This window comes from Zalophus californianus, chromosome 13 (assembly GCF_009762305.2).
Source record: "Zalophus californianus isolate mZalCal1 chromosome 13, mZalCal1.pri.v2, whole genome shotgun sequence".
Lineage (NCBI taxonomy): Eukaryota > Metazoa > Chordata > Mammalia > Carnivora > Otariidae > Zalophus > Zalophus californianus.
The window spans coordinates 21,593,299-21,612,423 of record NC_045607.1 but is presented as its reverse complement, the minus strand read 5'-3'; the positions used below and the strand labels follow the sequence as shown (position 1 = coordinate 21,612,423).

The following is a 19,125-nucleotide window of genomic DNA, read 5'->3' as shown; positions in this document are numbered from 1 at the left end:
AGGGAATCTGCTTCTCCCTCTCCCTTTGCCCCTCCCCCCTGCTCGTGTGTTCTCTCTCTCTCTCTGTCTCTCAAATAAATAAAATCTTTAAAAAAAAAAAGGAATATAATAAATATGGAAGCAGAAATTAATGACATATTTGAGCAAGGGTCACCAACTTTTTTCTATAGAGGGTCAGAGAGTAACCATTTTAGTAAAAACCTTCTTGGCCAGTTCTGTCACACTACTCAACTCTGTCTTTGCAGCACAAGAGCAGTCACGGATGTTATGTAAACAAACAACTTCGCCTTTAGTGTCCAATAAAACTTTATTATAGAAAACAGGTGTCAGGCCAGATGTGGCCCACAAGCCATAGCTGGCTAATCCCTGATGTAGATGGCGAAGAAAACAGTAGATCCAATTAACAGAATAAAACCTTGGTTTTTTGAAAATAATAAAATAGATGAACTGCTAGCTAACTTAATCTAGAAAAAAGGAAGAAAATACAAATAAAGGGAGAAATTATTGAAACAGAAGAAAATTCAAAAAGTTAAATGAAAGTAATTTGCAGACCACTCTGCAAATAAATTTGAATATACAGAGAAAATGGGTAATTCCTAAGAAAATAGTTTGCTAAAACTGACCCCATTAAACTTAAAAAGTTTAAACAGACCATTTTCCATAGGGGGAAAAAAAAACTGAGAAAGTTATCATGGAACTACCCCCCAAAAAAGCCCTCATGCCTGGGCTGTTCTGTGGGGAAATTCTACCTAACCACTGGACTCAGATAGTCCAAATGCTATGTGAATTGTAATAATGAAGAAAACCTTTCAAATAATGAAAGGCATAATGATGAAGGAAACTTTTCAAATTCTTTTTATGAAACAAAGAAAATATTAATCCCTAAACCTGATAAAGATGATACAAAATAGAAAGAAAACTATAAACTAATATCGCATATGAATATTGATGCAAAAATACTAAAGAAAATATTAGTGAACCGAATCCAACACCACAGAAGAAACAAATACACCATAACCAAGTGGGATTTATTTCAGTAAGAGAGAGAGAATGGGGGAGAGGGGGCATGAGAGAAATTTGAAATCATATCAAAATTTAAAAGTTACAAGGAATTGGAATTGAAATTAAAAAGAATATATTGTAGTTAGCTTTCCTTTGCACTGTATTAATGGACATTTTAGACTAAGGAGTTACGTGATCTTTTCTCTGATTTCAGCCTACAAGACGGCAGTCTTGCAGTCTCTCTGGGTACACATGATTAGACTATGGGGTAGTCCCAAAAAGAGTAGGATGAATCTATTGCCTCCAAAACCATTTAGGACCCATTTAGTGAAGGGCTCCAATTCTAAATAGTTTATTCATCTTGATTTACCCCATGGGTATGGTACTGCCTAGCTGGATCTACAATGCCATTAGATGATCTTAAAAAGAAACAACCATTTACTACCCCCCCCCATTTTTCGCATATTGCAAATGCTTAGGTATTCCATGCAAAATAAATGCCATTTTTTGGCTAGGCCAATTGCAAGTATGAGTTTCTCAGGCTGATGGTTTATAAAAGGAGCAGAAAGACTTCAGACATAACTCTACTACCACAGAATACTGTTATAATATTTATCATTCTGTAGGAAACAGTCAGAAACAATGTTAAATTTTTTATGGTCTTTATTATCTTTTCTTTGTACTTCAATTGTGTAAACAGGAGTCAGTTGGTGGGGGGAGTTTTATAAGGTCAACACAGATCTCAAATTATGCATGCTGTCAGAAAATTTGCAACATAAACCACCGTTAACAGTCACGGTTTTCTACCAGGCAATAGAGGGAAGACTATTCTGTTTCCCCACCTTTTGATTTTTTTAAAAAAATGTACCAACACTATTTTAGAAGTAAGTGCATGTAATCCTCTGCTATAGAGAACAGAAAAACAAGAAATCTCTTATTCCTAAATGATATGGTTTTTAAAACCCTAATTAGGAGCAGTCTAAATAGACAGGTGACTTTGCAAGGGAAACAGTGTGAGAAAAAATGGCTAAGAATCAACTGTTTTGAAAACCAAGTCACTATTTTTATGACTGTTCTATAAACAGCGGTATCACTTTATTAGCCTTCAGTTGTCCTTGATGTACATTTTGCAAACAGTTTATCTTAGAAGGAACAACAAGATATGACGTTGTTCAAAGTCGGGAGTTTTACTGTTACTCTGTTGAAATTTTTCTTAAGACAAATTTGGTATCTGGTTACAACTACCATGAAATTTGCTTGCTGAAAGTATGTGATCATATTAAATGGAGAGAAATTTGGGGGGGTTCCAATCACTCATTCAACTATGCAGGGCAAATTCAAATGACTCCCTTGGTTCAGCTCCATAGGTTCAACCTTCTAACAGAGGTGGGCAGCCTCCTCACATTCAACCCAGAAGGGCTGCTCCCTGGGTACTGGCCAGAGAGAACAATCTCAGGCTCAGTGACACCTACCATTTATCAGATCTGAGTTGAGAGAAACAATATTTAGGAAATATGGACACCAGCCATTCCTCAAAATAGTCTACAATAATCTAATCCTACCCCTGAATCAAGCCAGATCAGCAGAGGACAGGCATTTTTAAGGCATCTTTCCTTGTTCACCACACACTGAACTGTGCTTTCCTATAATGTAATGAGACATGCTGAGGGGCAATAAAAAAAAACAGCCTCATAAAATCCTCATAAAATGTTGCTCATATATTGTACTATCTACAATAGAAAATTCCTATCTAATCACATTGTTGAAAACAATTGTACTTCCCCTGAGAAACACCGCTTTGTTGTAACCTTAAGGACGATGTAATGGCACCCTTTCTGACTGGATGGGTCAAAAACTAAACCTAAATTTGGAGCCACTAATGAAAAAATAAATAAGTTATAAGAATATGGATTATCCTTAACCTTTCTTCTGCAACTTTTTTTTATGTCCCTGACTTTGTTTTCATTCTTCTTTAGCTTACATATCTAACTTATTTTATTTTCTATACCCATGCAGGTCACTTAAAGTTTTTCCCAGAAAAAAGATGGGATATAAATAAATACTCTTTTGTTTTAAAAATTCTATATTTAATATTAATGTAATAAATCACAAAGGAAAAGAGCAATAGTATTGACTATATAAAATCTAAAACTTTTATATGTCTAAAAAATAAAATTAAAAGAAACTATTAATCAAGAAAAATGTTTGACACAAATTATAATAAAACTCTTACTATATGAGTAAGTTGTATATATCAATAAGAATATAAAATTGGATAGATGAAATAATGATGATAAATAAATTGGTCAAAAAATATGGATGTTGAAATAAATGAATTTGAAGGAACCCAGAATTGCTTTCCTAACATAGACTCCTAGAACTAGAGGAGAACTTTCCTGTTCAACCCTCTAACATTGCAGAAGCCAATTACCTTGCTCAAGTGTGTTAAAGGTTGCTATTTACCTGTCTTCCCAGGTGGCCTCTCTCCACTCCCTACTCACTAATTCTCAAGGATGGAACAGTAAATATGTAATCTGACTGGTAGGAGACTCCCATTCCTTGGGTCACATCTCCTAGTGGGCAGAGTTCATATATTACAGGTCACTGCCCAAAGAAGATGCAGATTCTTGCTTTCTGGGACCTGTGCATAGGACAAGACCAGGAGAGAATGACATAAAGTGAAGGAAATCACACCAAGGAGAAGAAAATCTGAAATCCTATTGGTCCAGCTAGAAAAAATATATAAGGAAAAGGAAATACATCCAAATGTAACTACTCTAAAGAGCCCAGAAAAGATAGGAATATTTACTAGGTTCAGGGAAGGTGGCTCAAAATCATCAAAGAGAAGAATAACGGGACTATTTTGGAGGAGAGACTAAAAGGACACTTCCCCCAACAGGTGCCCAGATCCAGGTATCATTCTATCAAGAAAGGGCTTCTAAAGGTTTTAAATAGAGACACCAGAGTCAACATTAATGGGGCACTCCTCAGTAACTACAATTGTGATGCTACGTAGTTTCAGAAAATGTGGACACATTTAAGAAAAGAATGGCTAGAAAAATTGGAGTAGAATTCTTCAAGCATTGTTAAATTAGTTTCAGGTGACACTATTCTTATAGCAGGTACAGCACTGGCTTGAAGGAAACCTGCCTGGGAAATGCAGGGAGTTAGAACTTGAGGAAGAAGGAAAAGAATAACAGAGATGCATGAAAGAGAATCCAGGGAGAATGACAAATGATCAGACCCAGGCCTGGGTTACAGGTTGAACTGAATAGAAACATATACCTTCTAATGAAATGAAAGGTGGGCAGAATTTATTTGAACACTGAATGATGGTAGCAGACCCAGAACTGTCTGACATCATTCTCTCTCCATGGAGATTCCCTGGCTGAATCCAAAGTAGGATGTTAGGAGAACAAAAATCTAAGTGTGAAAACAAAAACCAAATATAGGGAAGGAAAGTCCTAATACCTAGCAAAAGGAATTGGCCAGACCTGGGGATAGAAAAGGAACAGAAATGAGGAGGATGGCAGGTGGAAAGCTTACAGTGGGAATCATCAGAGGAAGCTGAGCACTGGAGGCTTACCCGATGCAGAAAAGGATACGATGGCCAGAAGGGATGCTGCAGTCCCCAACAAAAAAGCCCAGGCAGCTGAGTCTTAAAAGTCAGTTCTAAGGAAAGGGGGCTTGGATGAAAAACCACTAACCTAGGGCACTTCCTGGACGTCACTAGACCAGCGAAAGCACAAGTTCCAGAAACTCAAAGCAGATCAAGGATCCACTGAGGGTATTTCTCCAGGAGACAAAGGTGAAAACTCCTAAGCAGAAAGTAGCACTCAGAGGCAAGGCATTCAATCATAAGAACCCCAGAAGCTCAGAACTAAAACAATTCTCAGGATCTTTCTGGGGACAGAGAAATTTAGAGAAAAAAGCAGGAAACTGGGACAGTGAAGGAGGCATGCAAGAAGATGCAATTCTCTTGAAGAATTTCCTCTCACTATAATGTGGGGTATCCTGCCCACAAAGCAAGGAGGCTCTTTCACTAGAGAGAAAGATCTTCAGCAATGGTGAACAGTGGATAGAAACAGGGCTTGAAGGAGAAATGAAAATGAAAAGGTTCTAAATCCTTGGGATGGGCACCAAGAAAGACCCAGAACCACCATGGCAAAGTTCTAAAATTTTCAAGGGAAGAGAATTTCCCTCCCCACAAAACATATGGCAAGACTAGTGAAAGACAGAACCCACTAACCTTATGAGAAGAGAGCACTTCCCAAACTAAGTTCAAATTCACAGGTGGTGGACTCCAGATTGCTTGGTAATCTAGAGAGGCTGAACTATCACATGCAAGATTATACTTACCATTGGTAATTCAGGATCCATGTTGTAAAGGAGAAGATAACAGTGGACTCACTTTCTAAATTTGACACCATGGGACCCTGACTGATACTCAAGCTACAGTTTAGATCCCATCTCCTACCACTTTCTCCAGCTCACTCTGCTCCAGCCATACTGACTTCCTTGATATTCCTAGAACGTGCCAAGGACATACCTCTCTCAAGACCTTGTCACTTGGTGTCCTCCCTGTGCATGGCTTACTCCCTCACTTCCTCCAGATCTGTGTTTAAATGTCACTTTATAATTGAGACCTTCCTGAAGACATGAACAGACATTTCTGCAAAGAAGACATACAAATGGCCAACAGACACATGAAAAAATGCTCAACATCACTCAGCATCAGGAAATACAAATCAAAACCACAGTGAGAAACCACCTCACACCAGTTAGAATGGCTAAAATTAACAAGTCAGGAAACAACAGATGTTGTCGAGGACACAGAGGAAGGGGAACCCACTTACACAGCTGATGGGAAAGCAAGCTGGTGCAGCTACTGTGGAAAATAGTATGGAGGTTCTTCAAAAAGTTAAAAATAGAGCTACCCTGTGACCCAGCTATTGCACTAGTAGGTATTTACCCAAAGGATACAAATATAGTGACCCAAAGGGGCACCTGCACCCCATTGTTTATAGCAGCAATGTCCATAATAGGCAAACTATGGAAAGAGCGCAGATGTCCATCAATAGATGAATGGATAAAGGAGATTTGGCATACACACACACACACACACACACACACACACACACACACACACACACACTGGGATATTACTCAGCCATCAAAAAAAGGAATCATCTGCGACGATATGGATGGAACTAGAGGGTATCAGGGTAAGCAAAATAGGCCAATCGGAGAAAGACAATTATCATATGATCTCACTGATATGTGGAATGTAAGAAACAGAACAGAGGATCATAGGAGAAGGGAGAGAAAAATAAAGTAAGATGAAATCAGAAGGGAGACAAACCATAAGAGACTCTTGACTCTAGGAAACAAACAGGGCTGCTGGAAGGGAGGGGGTTTGGGGGGAGATGGGTAACTGGATGATGGGCATTAAGGAGAGCACGTGATGGAATGAACACTGGGTATTACATGCAACTGATGAATCACTAAATTCTACCTCTGAAACTAATAATACAGTATATGTTAATTAAATGAATTTAAATAAAAATAAAATATAAATATATTTATATATAACGAGCATATATATATTTATACATATAGAGGCCTAAATATAATAAATATATATATTACATGTATAATATATATAAAATAGAGGTCTTCCCTGACCATCAGTTGTCACTCCCTTTGCCATGCTTTCTTCCCCACCTAACATGTGATTTATTTCCTTACTTGTTTATCTCTCTCCACCATGACCCCCAAACAATTCCAACACCATGTCACCTGGGACTGTTTTACTGCTGCCACAATGTCAGCTATTAGAACCTGCTTGACACAGACTAGAAAAGAAATAAACATTTGTTCAATGAATGCATTTATGCATCCATGTCATTTGAAGTTTTTGCTCACAGTCCACATTTGACAAAAGCAAGGTGGGTCTGGACTGACTGTGCACTGGATTCTGAGAATATAATTTTGCTTTTTCCTTTTGAATAACTAATTAGTGAGAAGCAGCAGAAGTACATTAAGAATGAGGACCGTGGAGCCAGGGTCAAATCACCCTGTGTTCAAATCACTAGGTGTGTGATCCTGGACAAATTGTTTAATTTCTCTGTGCCTCATGATCTTTGTCTATAAAATAGGAACAATGGCAATGCTTTCCTCAGAAGGTTTGGTAGGTCTGAGTTGATTCAAAGAGGACACATTGTTTTGTTCTTTGTTTTGTTTTTTATTTTGTTTTTTGTTTTTTGCTCACTGCAATTTCTTTTTCTTTCTTTTTTCTTTTTTAAAGTTTTTATTTAAATTCCAGTTAGTTAACATACAGTGTGGTATTAGTTTCAGGTATACAATACGGTGATTCAACACTTCCATGCATCACCCAGTGCTCATCACAACAAGTGCCCTCCTTCATCCCCATCACCTGTTTAACCCACCCCCCCACCTCCCTTCTAGTAACGATCAGTTTGCTCTCTATAGTTAAGTCTGTTTCTTGATTTGTCTCTCTCTTTTTTCCCTTTGCTCATTTGTTTCTTAAATCCCACATATGAGTGAAATCCTATGGTGTTTGTCTTTCTCTTACTGACTTATTTCTTTTTGTATTATACTATCTAGCTCCATCCATGTTGTTGCAAATGGCAAGATTTCATTCCTTTTTATTCAATTTTATAAATTCCTATATATACATGTGTGTGTGTGTATATATATATACATATATATATATAAAGAAGGTATGGTATATACATGTGATATATGTGATTATGTGATATTATATGTGATATATATATATATCACACCTTCTTTATCCATTCATCAATGATGGACACTTGGGCTACTTCCATAATCTGACTCTTGTAAATAATGCTGTAAACATTGGGGTGCATGTATCCCTTTGAATTACTGTTCTTGCATTCTTTGGGTAAATACCTAGTAGTGCGATTGCTGGATTGCAGGGTAGTTCTACTTTTAACTTTCTGAGGAACCTCCAAACTGTTCTCTGAACTGGCTGTACTAGTTTGCATTCCCACCAACAAAGCAAGAGGGTTCCCCTTTCTCTACATCTTCTCCAACAACTGTTGTTTCTTGTGTTGTTGATTTTAGCTATTCTGACAATATGAGGTGGTATGTCACTGTGGTTTTGATTTGCATTTCCTGATGATGAGTGATGCTGAACATCTTTCAATGTGTCCGTTGGCCACCTCCATGTCTTCTCTGGAAAAATGTCTGTTCATGTCTTCTGCCCATTTTTTAATTGGTTTATTTGGTTTTGGGGTATTGAGTTTTATAAAATTTTTTATATATTTTGGATACTAACCCAAAGAGGGCACTTTAGACAGTGCCTGGCACATACTTAGTACTCAATAAACATAGCTATTATTGTCATCATCATTACTATGTGCTGGAAACTATTCTAAACATTTTACTTGTATTATGTCATGTAAAGATCAGTCAGAAAGTAACTGAGGCCCAGGAGCCAAGAAGAACATAGCTAATTTGTTGGCTTTTTTTAAAAAAGGGAGGTGAAGTTCACACAACATAAAATTAACCACTTTCGAGTGTATACTTTAGTGACGTTTCTTAAGTTCACAGTGTTGGGCAAACATCACATAATTCTGCTTTTCTTTTCTCAGAACAATGGTGACTACGGGAGAGAAGCATCAGGAAGACAGGAGCAGGACCTAACCTACTCAACTGCCTTCCCTCAAAGGTGGCAGCCCCTCCACCTGGTTGCCCATAAATTTGTCTGTTAAACCCAGTGGATTAGAGAACAAAAAAATTCTATGTCCCTTCCTACTAGAGAGAGCTGTGGAGTTGACACAGCTGGCCTCTAGCTGGCTTCTTCACAAGGCCAGATGGCCTTTCTAGAAGTCTGACCTTCAGGAGGCCACTGTTCTCTATGTCAGGTTCATGTGCTCAGACATGTTCCAGTCATAAGGCCTCTTTGTCGCAACCAGTGCCAGCACAGTGCGGCTCACATTACTGATCTCCAGGAATTTGGTTCTAGTTGTTCATAATGACTACCCTGGGGGCTCAGCAATCTTAAACCTGGGGTAAGAGATAGGAAGCCTTACAGTATTTTCAATCCATCGCTATCAGGAAGCCCTAAATAAAACAGTCCATTCTTGGTCTCTACCCGCTATGAGCCAGAACCCCTGTGGGGAAGGGGACAGGTGGTAAAATTCAGGCACCCTGAAGCCCAGAAAAAAGTTGGTAGTCATTAGAACTAAAACACACACACACACACACAAAACCCAATGTCTTAAAAAAAAAAAAAAAAACTAGAACACAAGTCTCTTGACTCCCAGATGAGCATTCTTTATGCTCCCCCACCTTGTGCAATTCACATATTTCACATGTCCTGAGACACAAAACAGGGACACGTACACCCACCTGCTGGTGCGGTTGTCATCATTATTTGCACTGAGTGCTGCTCAGAAGATCCCAGGAGAGTGACATTCACTGTGTAATCAGTTGCTGGGTACAGGTCTAAACATACCACTGGAGCTTGTTCCCTTGTTGTAAAGTTAAATGATGTTGCATGATAAAAATTATTCAGGTACCACCTTTGGCCCAGAACTTTAAACTGTCATGAGATTAAAAGAAAGGGTTGCATTAAATTTTCTGTTGGCTTGCAGATATCTAGACTATAAGCAAAACAGAGATAAAGCAAGAAGGTTCATTCTGTTAGAATTATTTTTAGTACAATAGCAAGCTAAACTGGGGATGGACTTTACAAACCTACCCTCCCTATCCTATTCAACGTCCCCCTCCACCAGCTACAGGACAAAGCTTAAAATGCATAACTGCATCTCAAATGAACAAAATGTAGGCTATTCTAAGATAACAATGTCCTGCCAGGTAAAGAAGATGGCACTGGAGCTATTGGGCAAATCCTTTTAATTTCTTTTCATTCATAAAGAATCCACTGATAAGCCTCATGAAACAGAATTTTTGAACTTTATGAGGATTCCTCCCAATTATGCATTTAAAGCAACTGTGCAAGGGTACTTCACTTGGTCCTTCCTATTAGAGCTCTGGTAAAAGAGTTTTTGGTCCATGGATTCATCATGCACACTGTTAGCCTTTAATACTCTATCCATTGCCAAACCAAGATGCATGTATAATATAGGGACTTATAAGGGAAAAAATATGTGAAGGTCCCAGAAGTAATACACTCAACCCCTGATCGATCTGTGTGCTACAGCTGGGCATTTTGTGTTTAGCGTTTCCTTCGATGCTCATGTCATTGGCTATGACCACCCTCCATCCTTCCTCATCACTGCCATTCTTCCACAGTCATCCAAGACCCTGACACCTGGCTCATTGGGAGTTTCCCCTCTCCCCCAATTCCTAGCATTCTCTTGGGTAACCTAAACGTCCTTACAGACAAGCCATCAAGACTTGGCCTCAGAGATCCTTGAGCTCAACTATGAAGTTCCTCTGCTCCACTTTAGCTACTCATATCCACGGCCACATCCCAGGATGCGTCATCCTCAGAGCTGCTCCAAGATCTCACAATCTCCTATCCCTCTGGTCCACTCATCCATTATGCCTGATCTCTCTCAAAAAACCCCTAAAATGTCCTCATTCGAGATCTTCTACCCATATTCTACCACCCCCATCCTCGTCTTCCCAAGCTCTCTCAGGTACCCTATCACTTCAATTATTCTCTTGCCTGAGACCCTCAATGCCCTTAACCCTCTGTTCTCAATTTCACCCATTCTAGAAAACCCGAAACACACTGGGTCAATCCAGATATTCGGCTTCACCAGTTCTACATTTAGGCTGCTGCCATCTGCTGGAAAAGACCTCACAACTAGGTAGCCTGCGTTTCTACAAACTTAGTCTCATCCTAAACTCCACGCGGTTTAGTCTACAAACAAAAAATAACTTTCTGGTTACAAACACGGTATGCACAAATTTACTGTAAAGTTATTTTATTTAAAAATATACTGTTCATATGTGTTTTAGAGATTATATATATATTACCTACAAGTCCTGGCTCTACAACTTAACTGCATGACACACATATATATATTTATCCTCTTTTGCAAACTGCCTCTGAATATTCACGTTTTACAATGGATCTGTTAAGAGTATTTTACATGTTACTTAATGAATCTTTAACATATTAAAAAACAACTTCTTTTCCCAACTTAACTGTTTAATCATTTTAGTGTAAATGCAAAGAATCATTTATTTTCTCAACGAAGTAGATAACCAATTGTCCCAGGACCATTTATTTTCACACCAATTTTTAAAAAATCATCTAAACTTTATCTGGGTACCTGAATATGTTTCTAGCCCCTGTGTTCCTTCTAAATATGAAAATTTGAATATTTGGCTCACCTGCTGAAAATCCTTCAGTGGCTCCACAGAGACATTAAAAATAAGATTGAAACTCAAAATTATAGGGCTCTTCATGATCTAGTCACTGCTCAGGTTTTTGCCTCATCTCTTCCTATTCTCCCTTGCTTTCTTTGTTCCTAAGAGAACCATGTTCCCTAATATTCAAGATGCTTCTTTACTTGCCCACAGTGCTCTTCTTCACCTTCACCTCACACCTTTGATCTGGTTGAGTCCCACTCATTCTCTATGATTTAGCACAGTCTTTGCTTCTTGTTAAAAACAAACAAAAAACAAAACCCTACCTGGACATACACACATGCACACAATCCCCCATTTATTTACCTTTTATCAAAGCACTCATTATACCACACTGTCGTTTACTTGTGTATTTACATTAGTGTGAATTGAAAGTTATAGGTCCTGATACATGATATTCTTTTGGCAAATGGCTAATGAGTGAATGAATGAATTTTAATACTTAGTCTACTCTGCCAGAAGATTTGCAAGGCACTAAAAGTGACACAAAATAACGAATCTCAGTTCCTACCTGAATTTACCATTTTACTTGAGAAGTGTGATTTTTAAAAAGTCAAGTTAAATGAGGACCAATAGCCATACAATGAGTTTCTTAACAATCTACAAGCCAGTGTGAATTTGATGACAGAATAAGCTGCAATTATAAAATGCACTAAAACAAAATATAATACATCCGCGTGAAATACCAGACAGGGAAACCGATAGCAAGTCACCCACTAGAGTGTCTTCCTCCAACTTAGTCCCCCACTTGGCACCCATCTCGCATCCAACTCTAGAGACAAAAATCAAACTGTCTAGAAGTTCATTCCATTAGTGTTTTTAAGTACTTTGGATCCTCACTTGGGAGAGCCCTCAAATTTTTAAGTGATGCAATACATTGACATATAACATGAGAGATCTTCTTACTTGGTACATTTGTTCTGAGCCAAGTTTCCTAGGGTGCCTCTTCAGTTTCAAACAAGCTTCACTGAATACTGAAATATTGAAAATTCCATCATCTTCTAAGAGATCATCTTCTAAAAGATAAAACATATGGAAAAGTTGCACGTCTTAGCAAAACATATCTTGGCTAAGTACAATTGAAACTCTGACGTCTTACGAGAGCCAACAGGGTGTTTAACAGCAAGAGCATCCCATCTGCCTACAAGTCCTGGCTCTAGAACTTAACTGCATGACCTCAGCTAAGTCACTTAACCCCTCCAATCCTCAGTGTCCTTCTCTGTGAAATCAAGTAATCCGGTTTGCTTTTCTTATATCACAGGCTACTGAGAGAATCAGATAAAATAATTCATATTTAAAAATCACCATAAACTAGGGGCACCTGGGTGGCTCAGTCAGTTAAGCATCTGCCTACAGCTCAGGTGATGATCCCAGGGTCCTGGGTTCGAGCCCCACATCAGGCTCCCTGCTCGGGGAGGGGGTAGGGAGCCTGCTTTTCCCTCTCCCTCCTGCTCATGCTCTCTCTCGCTATCTCTCTCTCTCTCAAATAAATAAATAAAATCTTTTTTAAAAAATCACCATAAGGGGCGCCTGGGTGGCTCAGTCATTAAGCGTCTACCTGCAGCTCAGGTCATGATCCCAGGGTCCTGGGATCGAGCCCCATGTCAGGCTCCCTGCTCCGCGGGAAGCCTGCTTCTCCCTCTCCCACTCTCCCTGCTTGTGTTCGCTCTCACACTGTCTCTCTCTCTCTGTCAAATAAATAAATTAAATCTTTAAAAAAAAATCACCATAAACTAATAAAGCTGTGATATTTTTACAAAGTTCATCTTATCACCTGGATAGTCCATACATTAAATGTCCTGAAGATAAGCATGTCAACATCTATAAAGTCTGAGCATAAGGAAAAGGTGAATGAAAGTCAGAGACCATGGATCAGAACTCTCAGAGTGGGTGGTGTTTCTAACCTAGAAGATGAACAGAGAGGAGATGTTCGCTTCACAGCAGACAGTATTTCAAGAGGTACTCAGGTAAGGACGAAGGCAGTAAAATAATCAGAGAGGAGACTTATTTCAACAACTGGATTTAAAAAAAAAAAAGGCCATTTCATTCCTCCTGCAGTCTAATTTATTCCTTCCATGGTCTATTTTCTTCATGTAGTCATGAAGAAAGAAGAGGTTTGTTACTAATGAGTAAAAAATTCCCAGAGTGTCCGGGAATACCACAGCTAATTTTCAAGGAAGAGAAACTTTCCTAACAAGCCAGTACATTTTCTACAAATGAGAAAAAGTTTAAACATCTATCAGAGAGAAATTTTTTATAACTACCTAGAAAACTACATTTCTCCCATGGGAGCCTGCTCCCTAAGAAGGAAGAAGAACAAATTATTCTATTCAAAATCAAAACTGCCCACAGCATATTACATGTCACTCACACATGCTACACGAGGCAATTAGCTGGGGGAAAACATTCTGGCTATAATTGGAAAATATAAAAATATGGTTACGAGAGAAAACTTGGGGACCTATCACATGCATTCCCCTTTATCTTCACAGCTTTTAAAGATTTCATAAAGACATCAGAAATGAAAATTGCTGTGTTTGCATATGATTTTGAGGGACACCAAATATATGTATGTAAGAAATACCACATGCAGGATGTCTGTTCACAAACAGAACATAAAGCAGAAATACTGTCTGCACAGCTCCCATCTCAGTACGACTGGCTCACTCACAGCCACGGGAGTCTGAACTCAGGGGAAGATGGGGATGTGAACAAAAGCATCTGGTTCCCACTTCCCACCCCTAATCCTGACAGAAGTGGCGGAGAATAGGAAAAAGGGGTCACAATTTGCATCTGGGTTGGAAGGAAGGGTTGGTTGATATACACAAAGCATCAACATGAAGACGTTTCTGCTTAGCACCGTGTGGAGGAGACCAGACAAAAGAAAAGACGCTGAGAGCTACAATGTACAAAGTGCCCCCAAGCAAAGGAGGCTGGTCTCAATGTCTTCAAGGAAGGAACTGTGGACGGACTGGGGCCCACAAGGTGGGGGCTAGAAGCGAGGAGGGCAACAGGACAAATAAGTGATGGATGCTCCATCTGGAACAATTTAGCCTGGTCGTTCCTGATCCTGCCTGCACATCAGAATCACCCAGACACAGCAGATCTGAGGTACGAACACACATCTGTATTTTGTTTTACCCTGGCTGCCTATATTTTGACAGGCAGCCAGGGTAAAAACCATATATACTACTATGACTACTACTACTAGTAATAATAATAATTATAGTACCTCCTTAGCATACTAGAGATCAGTAACATGGAAGGACTTCTATGGGGAGGTCTAGAGACCTGGAGGTTCCACCTGACAGAGAGCCTGGGTGGGCAGAAGGAGGGACTTGGTTCTCTCCTGCCTCTGTAGACCATAGCATCATAATGAAGTCCGACAACACAATGCTGACGGAGAGCAACAGTTTCACCAATCAAGACAGCCAAGTGCTGAGGGGCACCTAGGTGGCCCAGTCAGTTAAGCGTGGGACTCTTGGTTTCAGCTCGGGTCATGATCTCATGGGTGGTAAGATCCAGCACCACCACCCTCACCCCTCCAACCTTTACCCCTCCCCCACCCCCACAGGTTCTGTGCTCAGTGGCAAGTCTGCTTGAAGATTCTCTCCCTCTGCCCCTGCCCCCCTTCCCTCTCGCTCTCTCTCAAATAAGTAAATCTTAAAAAAAAAAATAGCAAAAATGCTCAGAAATAGGGGCGCCTCGGTGGGTCAGTCAGTTAAGAGTCTGACTCTTGGATCTCAGCTCAGGTCTTGATCTCAGGGTCATAAGTTCAAGCCCCATGTTGGGCTCCACACTGGGTGTGGAACCTACTTTAAAAAAAAAAAAAGTGCTCAGGTGCCTGGGTGGCTCAGTTGGTTGGGCGACTGCCTTCGGCTCAGGTCATGATCCTGGAGTCCCGGGATCGAGTCCCGCATCGGGCTCCCTGCTCAGCGGGGAGTCTGCTTCTCCCTCTGACCCTCTTCCCTCTCATGCTCTCTCTCATTCTCTCTCTCTCAAATAAATAAATAAAATCTTTAAAAAAAAAAAAGTGCTCAGAAATAAAGCTCAGGGCATTGGCTTTCTCACAGCTAGCTGCTCCAGCTAGGGACGCTGGATTATCCAACCAGCAATAAATCTTTCAAGATGAGATCTGAGATAAGCACATTAATATTATCCAATAAAAAGTAAGATCAAAGAGAATGTCATCCATTTTATTACAAAAGAAATATCAAACCTAGATAAAACTTTTATCTTCTAACAATAAGTAATCCAGAAGCAAAAAAACAACAACATGAAAATGATTCTATGAAATGATTCTACAAAGAAGATGTGCTTAAGAGGCAAAGAATGAATGTTCTTTTGAAAAAAAAATATTGAGCAGACTAATAGTAAAATTAGGCAACATCTTTTTTGTATTTCCAGTAAAAAATTTTAAAGATGGATTAAAACAGATAAAGGATGAGTTAATAAGAGAATGCATGAGGGGCGCCTGGGTGGCTCAGTCATTAAGCGTCTGCCTTCGGCTCAGGTCATGATCCTGGGGTCCTGGGATCATGCCCCACATCAGGCTCCCTGCTCAGGGGGAAGCCTGCTTCTCCCTCTCCCACTCCCCCTGCTTGTGTTCCCTCTCCCGCTGTGTCTCTCTCTGTCAAATAAATAAAATCTTAAAAAAAAAAGAAAAAGAGAATGCATGAGAGGAAACTGGTTGAGAGAGGCAGAAATAAAAAGGGAACTAGATGAGGGGCGCCTGGCTGGTTCAGTCAGTAAAGCATGTGACTCTTGATCCTGGGGAAATGAGTTCAAGCCCCACACTGGGTGTAGAGCTTAAAAAAAAAAAAAAAAGGAACTAGATGAGACAAGGAAATACAAGTCCAACAACAAAATATAACATGCATTAGAAATAGTGAAGACCGGGGGCACCTGGGTGGCTCAGTCGTTAAGCGTCTGCCTTCGGCTCAGGTCATGATCTGGGATGACCTAATCATGGTCCCAAGGTCCTGGGATCGAGCCCCGCATCAGGCTCCCTGCTCTGCGGAGAGCCTGCTTCTCCCTCTCCCACTCCCCCTGCTTGTGTTCCCTCTCTCGCTGTGTCTCTCTCTGTCAAATAAATAAAATCTTTTAAAAAAAAAGGAAAGAAAGAAAGAAATAGTGAAGACCAGAAAAGTTGATGCACATATGCATAAATGTCTGTACAGAATAAACCTGCTGTGCTCTCACAGAAGACAGAGGTAAAAGGCAAGGATATAACAAGGGAGAGAGTGAAGACCAGTGCAGACAAACAAGGAATTCCATATAGGGAGCATTTGATCAGCCAAAATACCAAATGAAAAAAAAAAGCAATAATCAGAGATTTCATGAAAGAAACTATTTCTAATGTGTAAATGTGATGTGGGAAACAAAGGCAAAAGAAAGAATCAAGTTTCCTTAATGCCTAGAGACCACTGACAAGTCCTTGAAATAGGTGGAGTGACCTTCCTCTGGGAGCTCAGCTGCCTGGATGTTGACACTTTGCTAGGGGCAAACAAAAGGCAATCTTAGCCCAACCGCCCCCCACCCCCATCCTGTGAGTCTACTAGAACATACACATTCCTTTGGAAACTTCCTTTATCTCTACCCCACCACGATACATGTGAGCAATCATCCTCCAAGCATATGGCCCACTGATACACATCTGAAGGGTCTCATGACTAAGGGTTTACTAGATAGTAATAAATGACCTTCTCCTAACAATAACTAGTTCCCTCAGGATCCTGGAAACCTTGTTTCCAAAACACCTTGAAGGCTTGTGCTGTCCCTAACCCCCTACCAACTTGAAAGTATATAAGTCACCCGTCACAACCCCAATGCAGTACTTTCTGCCCACAGGTCCTGTCCCGTGCAATAAAACCACCATTGGCTCCATACCCCACCACTTCAAACTACATCAAATGAACCAAAATCTGAAGATCCAAAAACCTTCAGAGTACTAGGAAAACTTAGTGAAAAACAGTAACATTTATATCACGCCTGATTAGTTTTCATGAGGGAAGGGATTTTTCTGTCTCATTCACTACTGAATTCCCAATGCCTAAAATAATGTCAAACACACAAGTGGTCAATAAACACCATGTGCATGAATAAATAATTAGTCTTGAATTTCACACATAAAGAAAGCCTCTGTGATATCAAGTCTTAAAAATCAGATTATCTATAATAGGATTTTTTCTAAAAAAATCACACCCTCTTCAAATTCTCTTTCAAAACTTTAAATTCCCAAAATCAATGTGAAATGCCTCTAGAATTCTACCAAAAGAAGTTATGGACCAAGGATTTTATCTTCAATTGAGCTCTTATTTCGTCATGAAGACAGCGAAAAGACATTCTCACATAATCATGGGCTCAGAAAGTATCCCATTCCTTGGTAAGAAGATAGAAATCTTTGTGCAGTGAAATAAAAATGGAGAAAAAAATAGAGAAACTTTGGTATGAAAGGACTGGTAGTAAGCACTGAAACTGTTAAAATATATACCTGTTTAAATAAGTGTTATAAATATTGCTCTAAATCAATATAAAGATGAATTCTTTAAAGAGGCAATTTACAAGTTAAAAAATAATTAAAAATAAGAAGCTGGCAATAAAATGCTGTATTAAGCCAATAACATAAAGGAAGCAAGAGGGGAAGGAAAAAAGAAGTAGAGAATGCTAACTTCTTTATCTTATTCAGGAAGAAGTTAACATTATTTCAGTCTGAACACCAGTAATCAGAAATACACATTCAAATAGGATTTTGTTTTTTAATGTGTAATATAAAATAAAAATATCTATACTGTTTGAATCACTGAAAAAGAAAATCTGTATAGCAAAAAGGTAGAAAACAATGGACACAGCAAGCAACATTAGAAAAAAACAAGATGACAGAAGAAAGGAAAATCATAAAGAACACTAAATGTAAATTTCTTATCTACCTCAAAACAAAACTTTTCTCAAAACGGTTCACAATATATGCTGCCTCCTGGAGTACAACTACAGCAATGTTACTGAGATAGATTTTAAGAACAAGTGTTTAGGCGTGGAGGAGACGGGGGAGACAGGTGAAGGGGATTAAAAGTCCACTTATCCTGATGAGCTCTGAGTCATGTAGAGAATGGCTGAATCACTATATTGTACACCTGAAACTGATAGAACACTGTGTTAACTACACTGAAATTAAAATTTTTTTAATTTAAAAAAGAACAAAAGTGGGCAAAGGCATATTATGCAAATAGATGTACAAAGAAATCAAGAGAATCAATATTGCTATCAAACTATAATTCAAGGCAAAAAAATTTTAAATAAGATAAAGTGAGCCATTTGTTACTAATGAAAGTCAGAATCTACAGTAAGACATCAGTCATGAACATAAATATTGTTAACTCAAAATGTGTGAATCCAAACAATTAGAATTTCTGAGAGAAATTGAGAAAAATGGCAATCCAAGTATCTACAAACCACCACCACCAACAAAAAACAGAAGTCCGGAATACCTTTATTAATAGAGTTGACTGAAGACTAGATCTTACTCTACTCACAAGCAAACATACTACCTTATTATCGCAAAACTTTCCCAAATAATAAGCCCCAAGAAAATAACAATAAATCCCCTCAAAAATACCAAAATGTAATAAAACTAGAAATTAACAACAAAGTTAAATGTTAAAAAAAAAAAGAAAACCTACCATTTGTATAATTTACTTATAATTAATCCTTCAGTCAATGGGGAAA

At 39.0% G+C, this 19,125-nt stretch overlaps 1 protein-coding gene across 9 annotated transcripts in view; it reads right to left on the bottom strand.

Moving 5' to 3' along the window:
- The window catches only part of SUSD1 (sushi domain containing 1), a 131,413-nt gene that overhangs the window by 55,752 nt on the left and 56,536 nt on the right, over nt 1–19,125 (bottom strand). For all 9 annotated transcript variants that reach the window (XM_027615702.2, XM_027615701.2, XM_027615705.2 and 6 more), the window contains 2 exons: nt 12,307–12,416; nt 9,406–9,598 (listed from right to left, as the gene is read on the bottom strand). In XM_027615702.2, the coding sequence (XP_027471503.2) occupies nt 9,406–9,598; nt 12,307–12,416 (303 nt within the window). The remainder of the gene's footprint in view (nt 1–9,405; nt 9,599–12,306; nt 12,417–19,125) is intronic.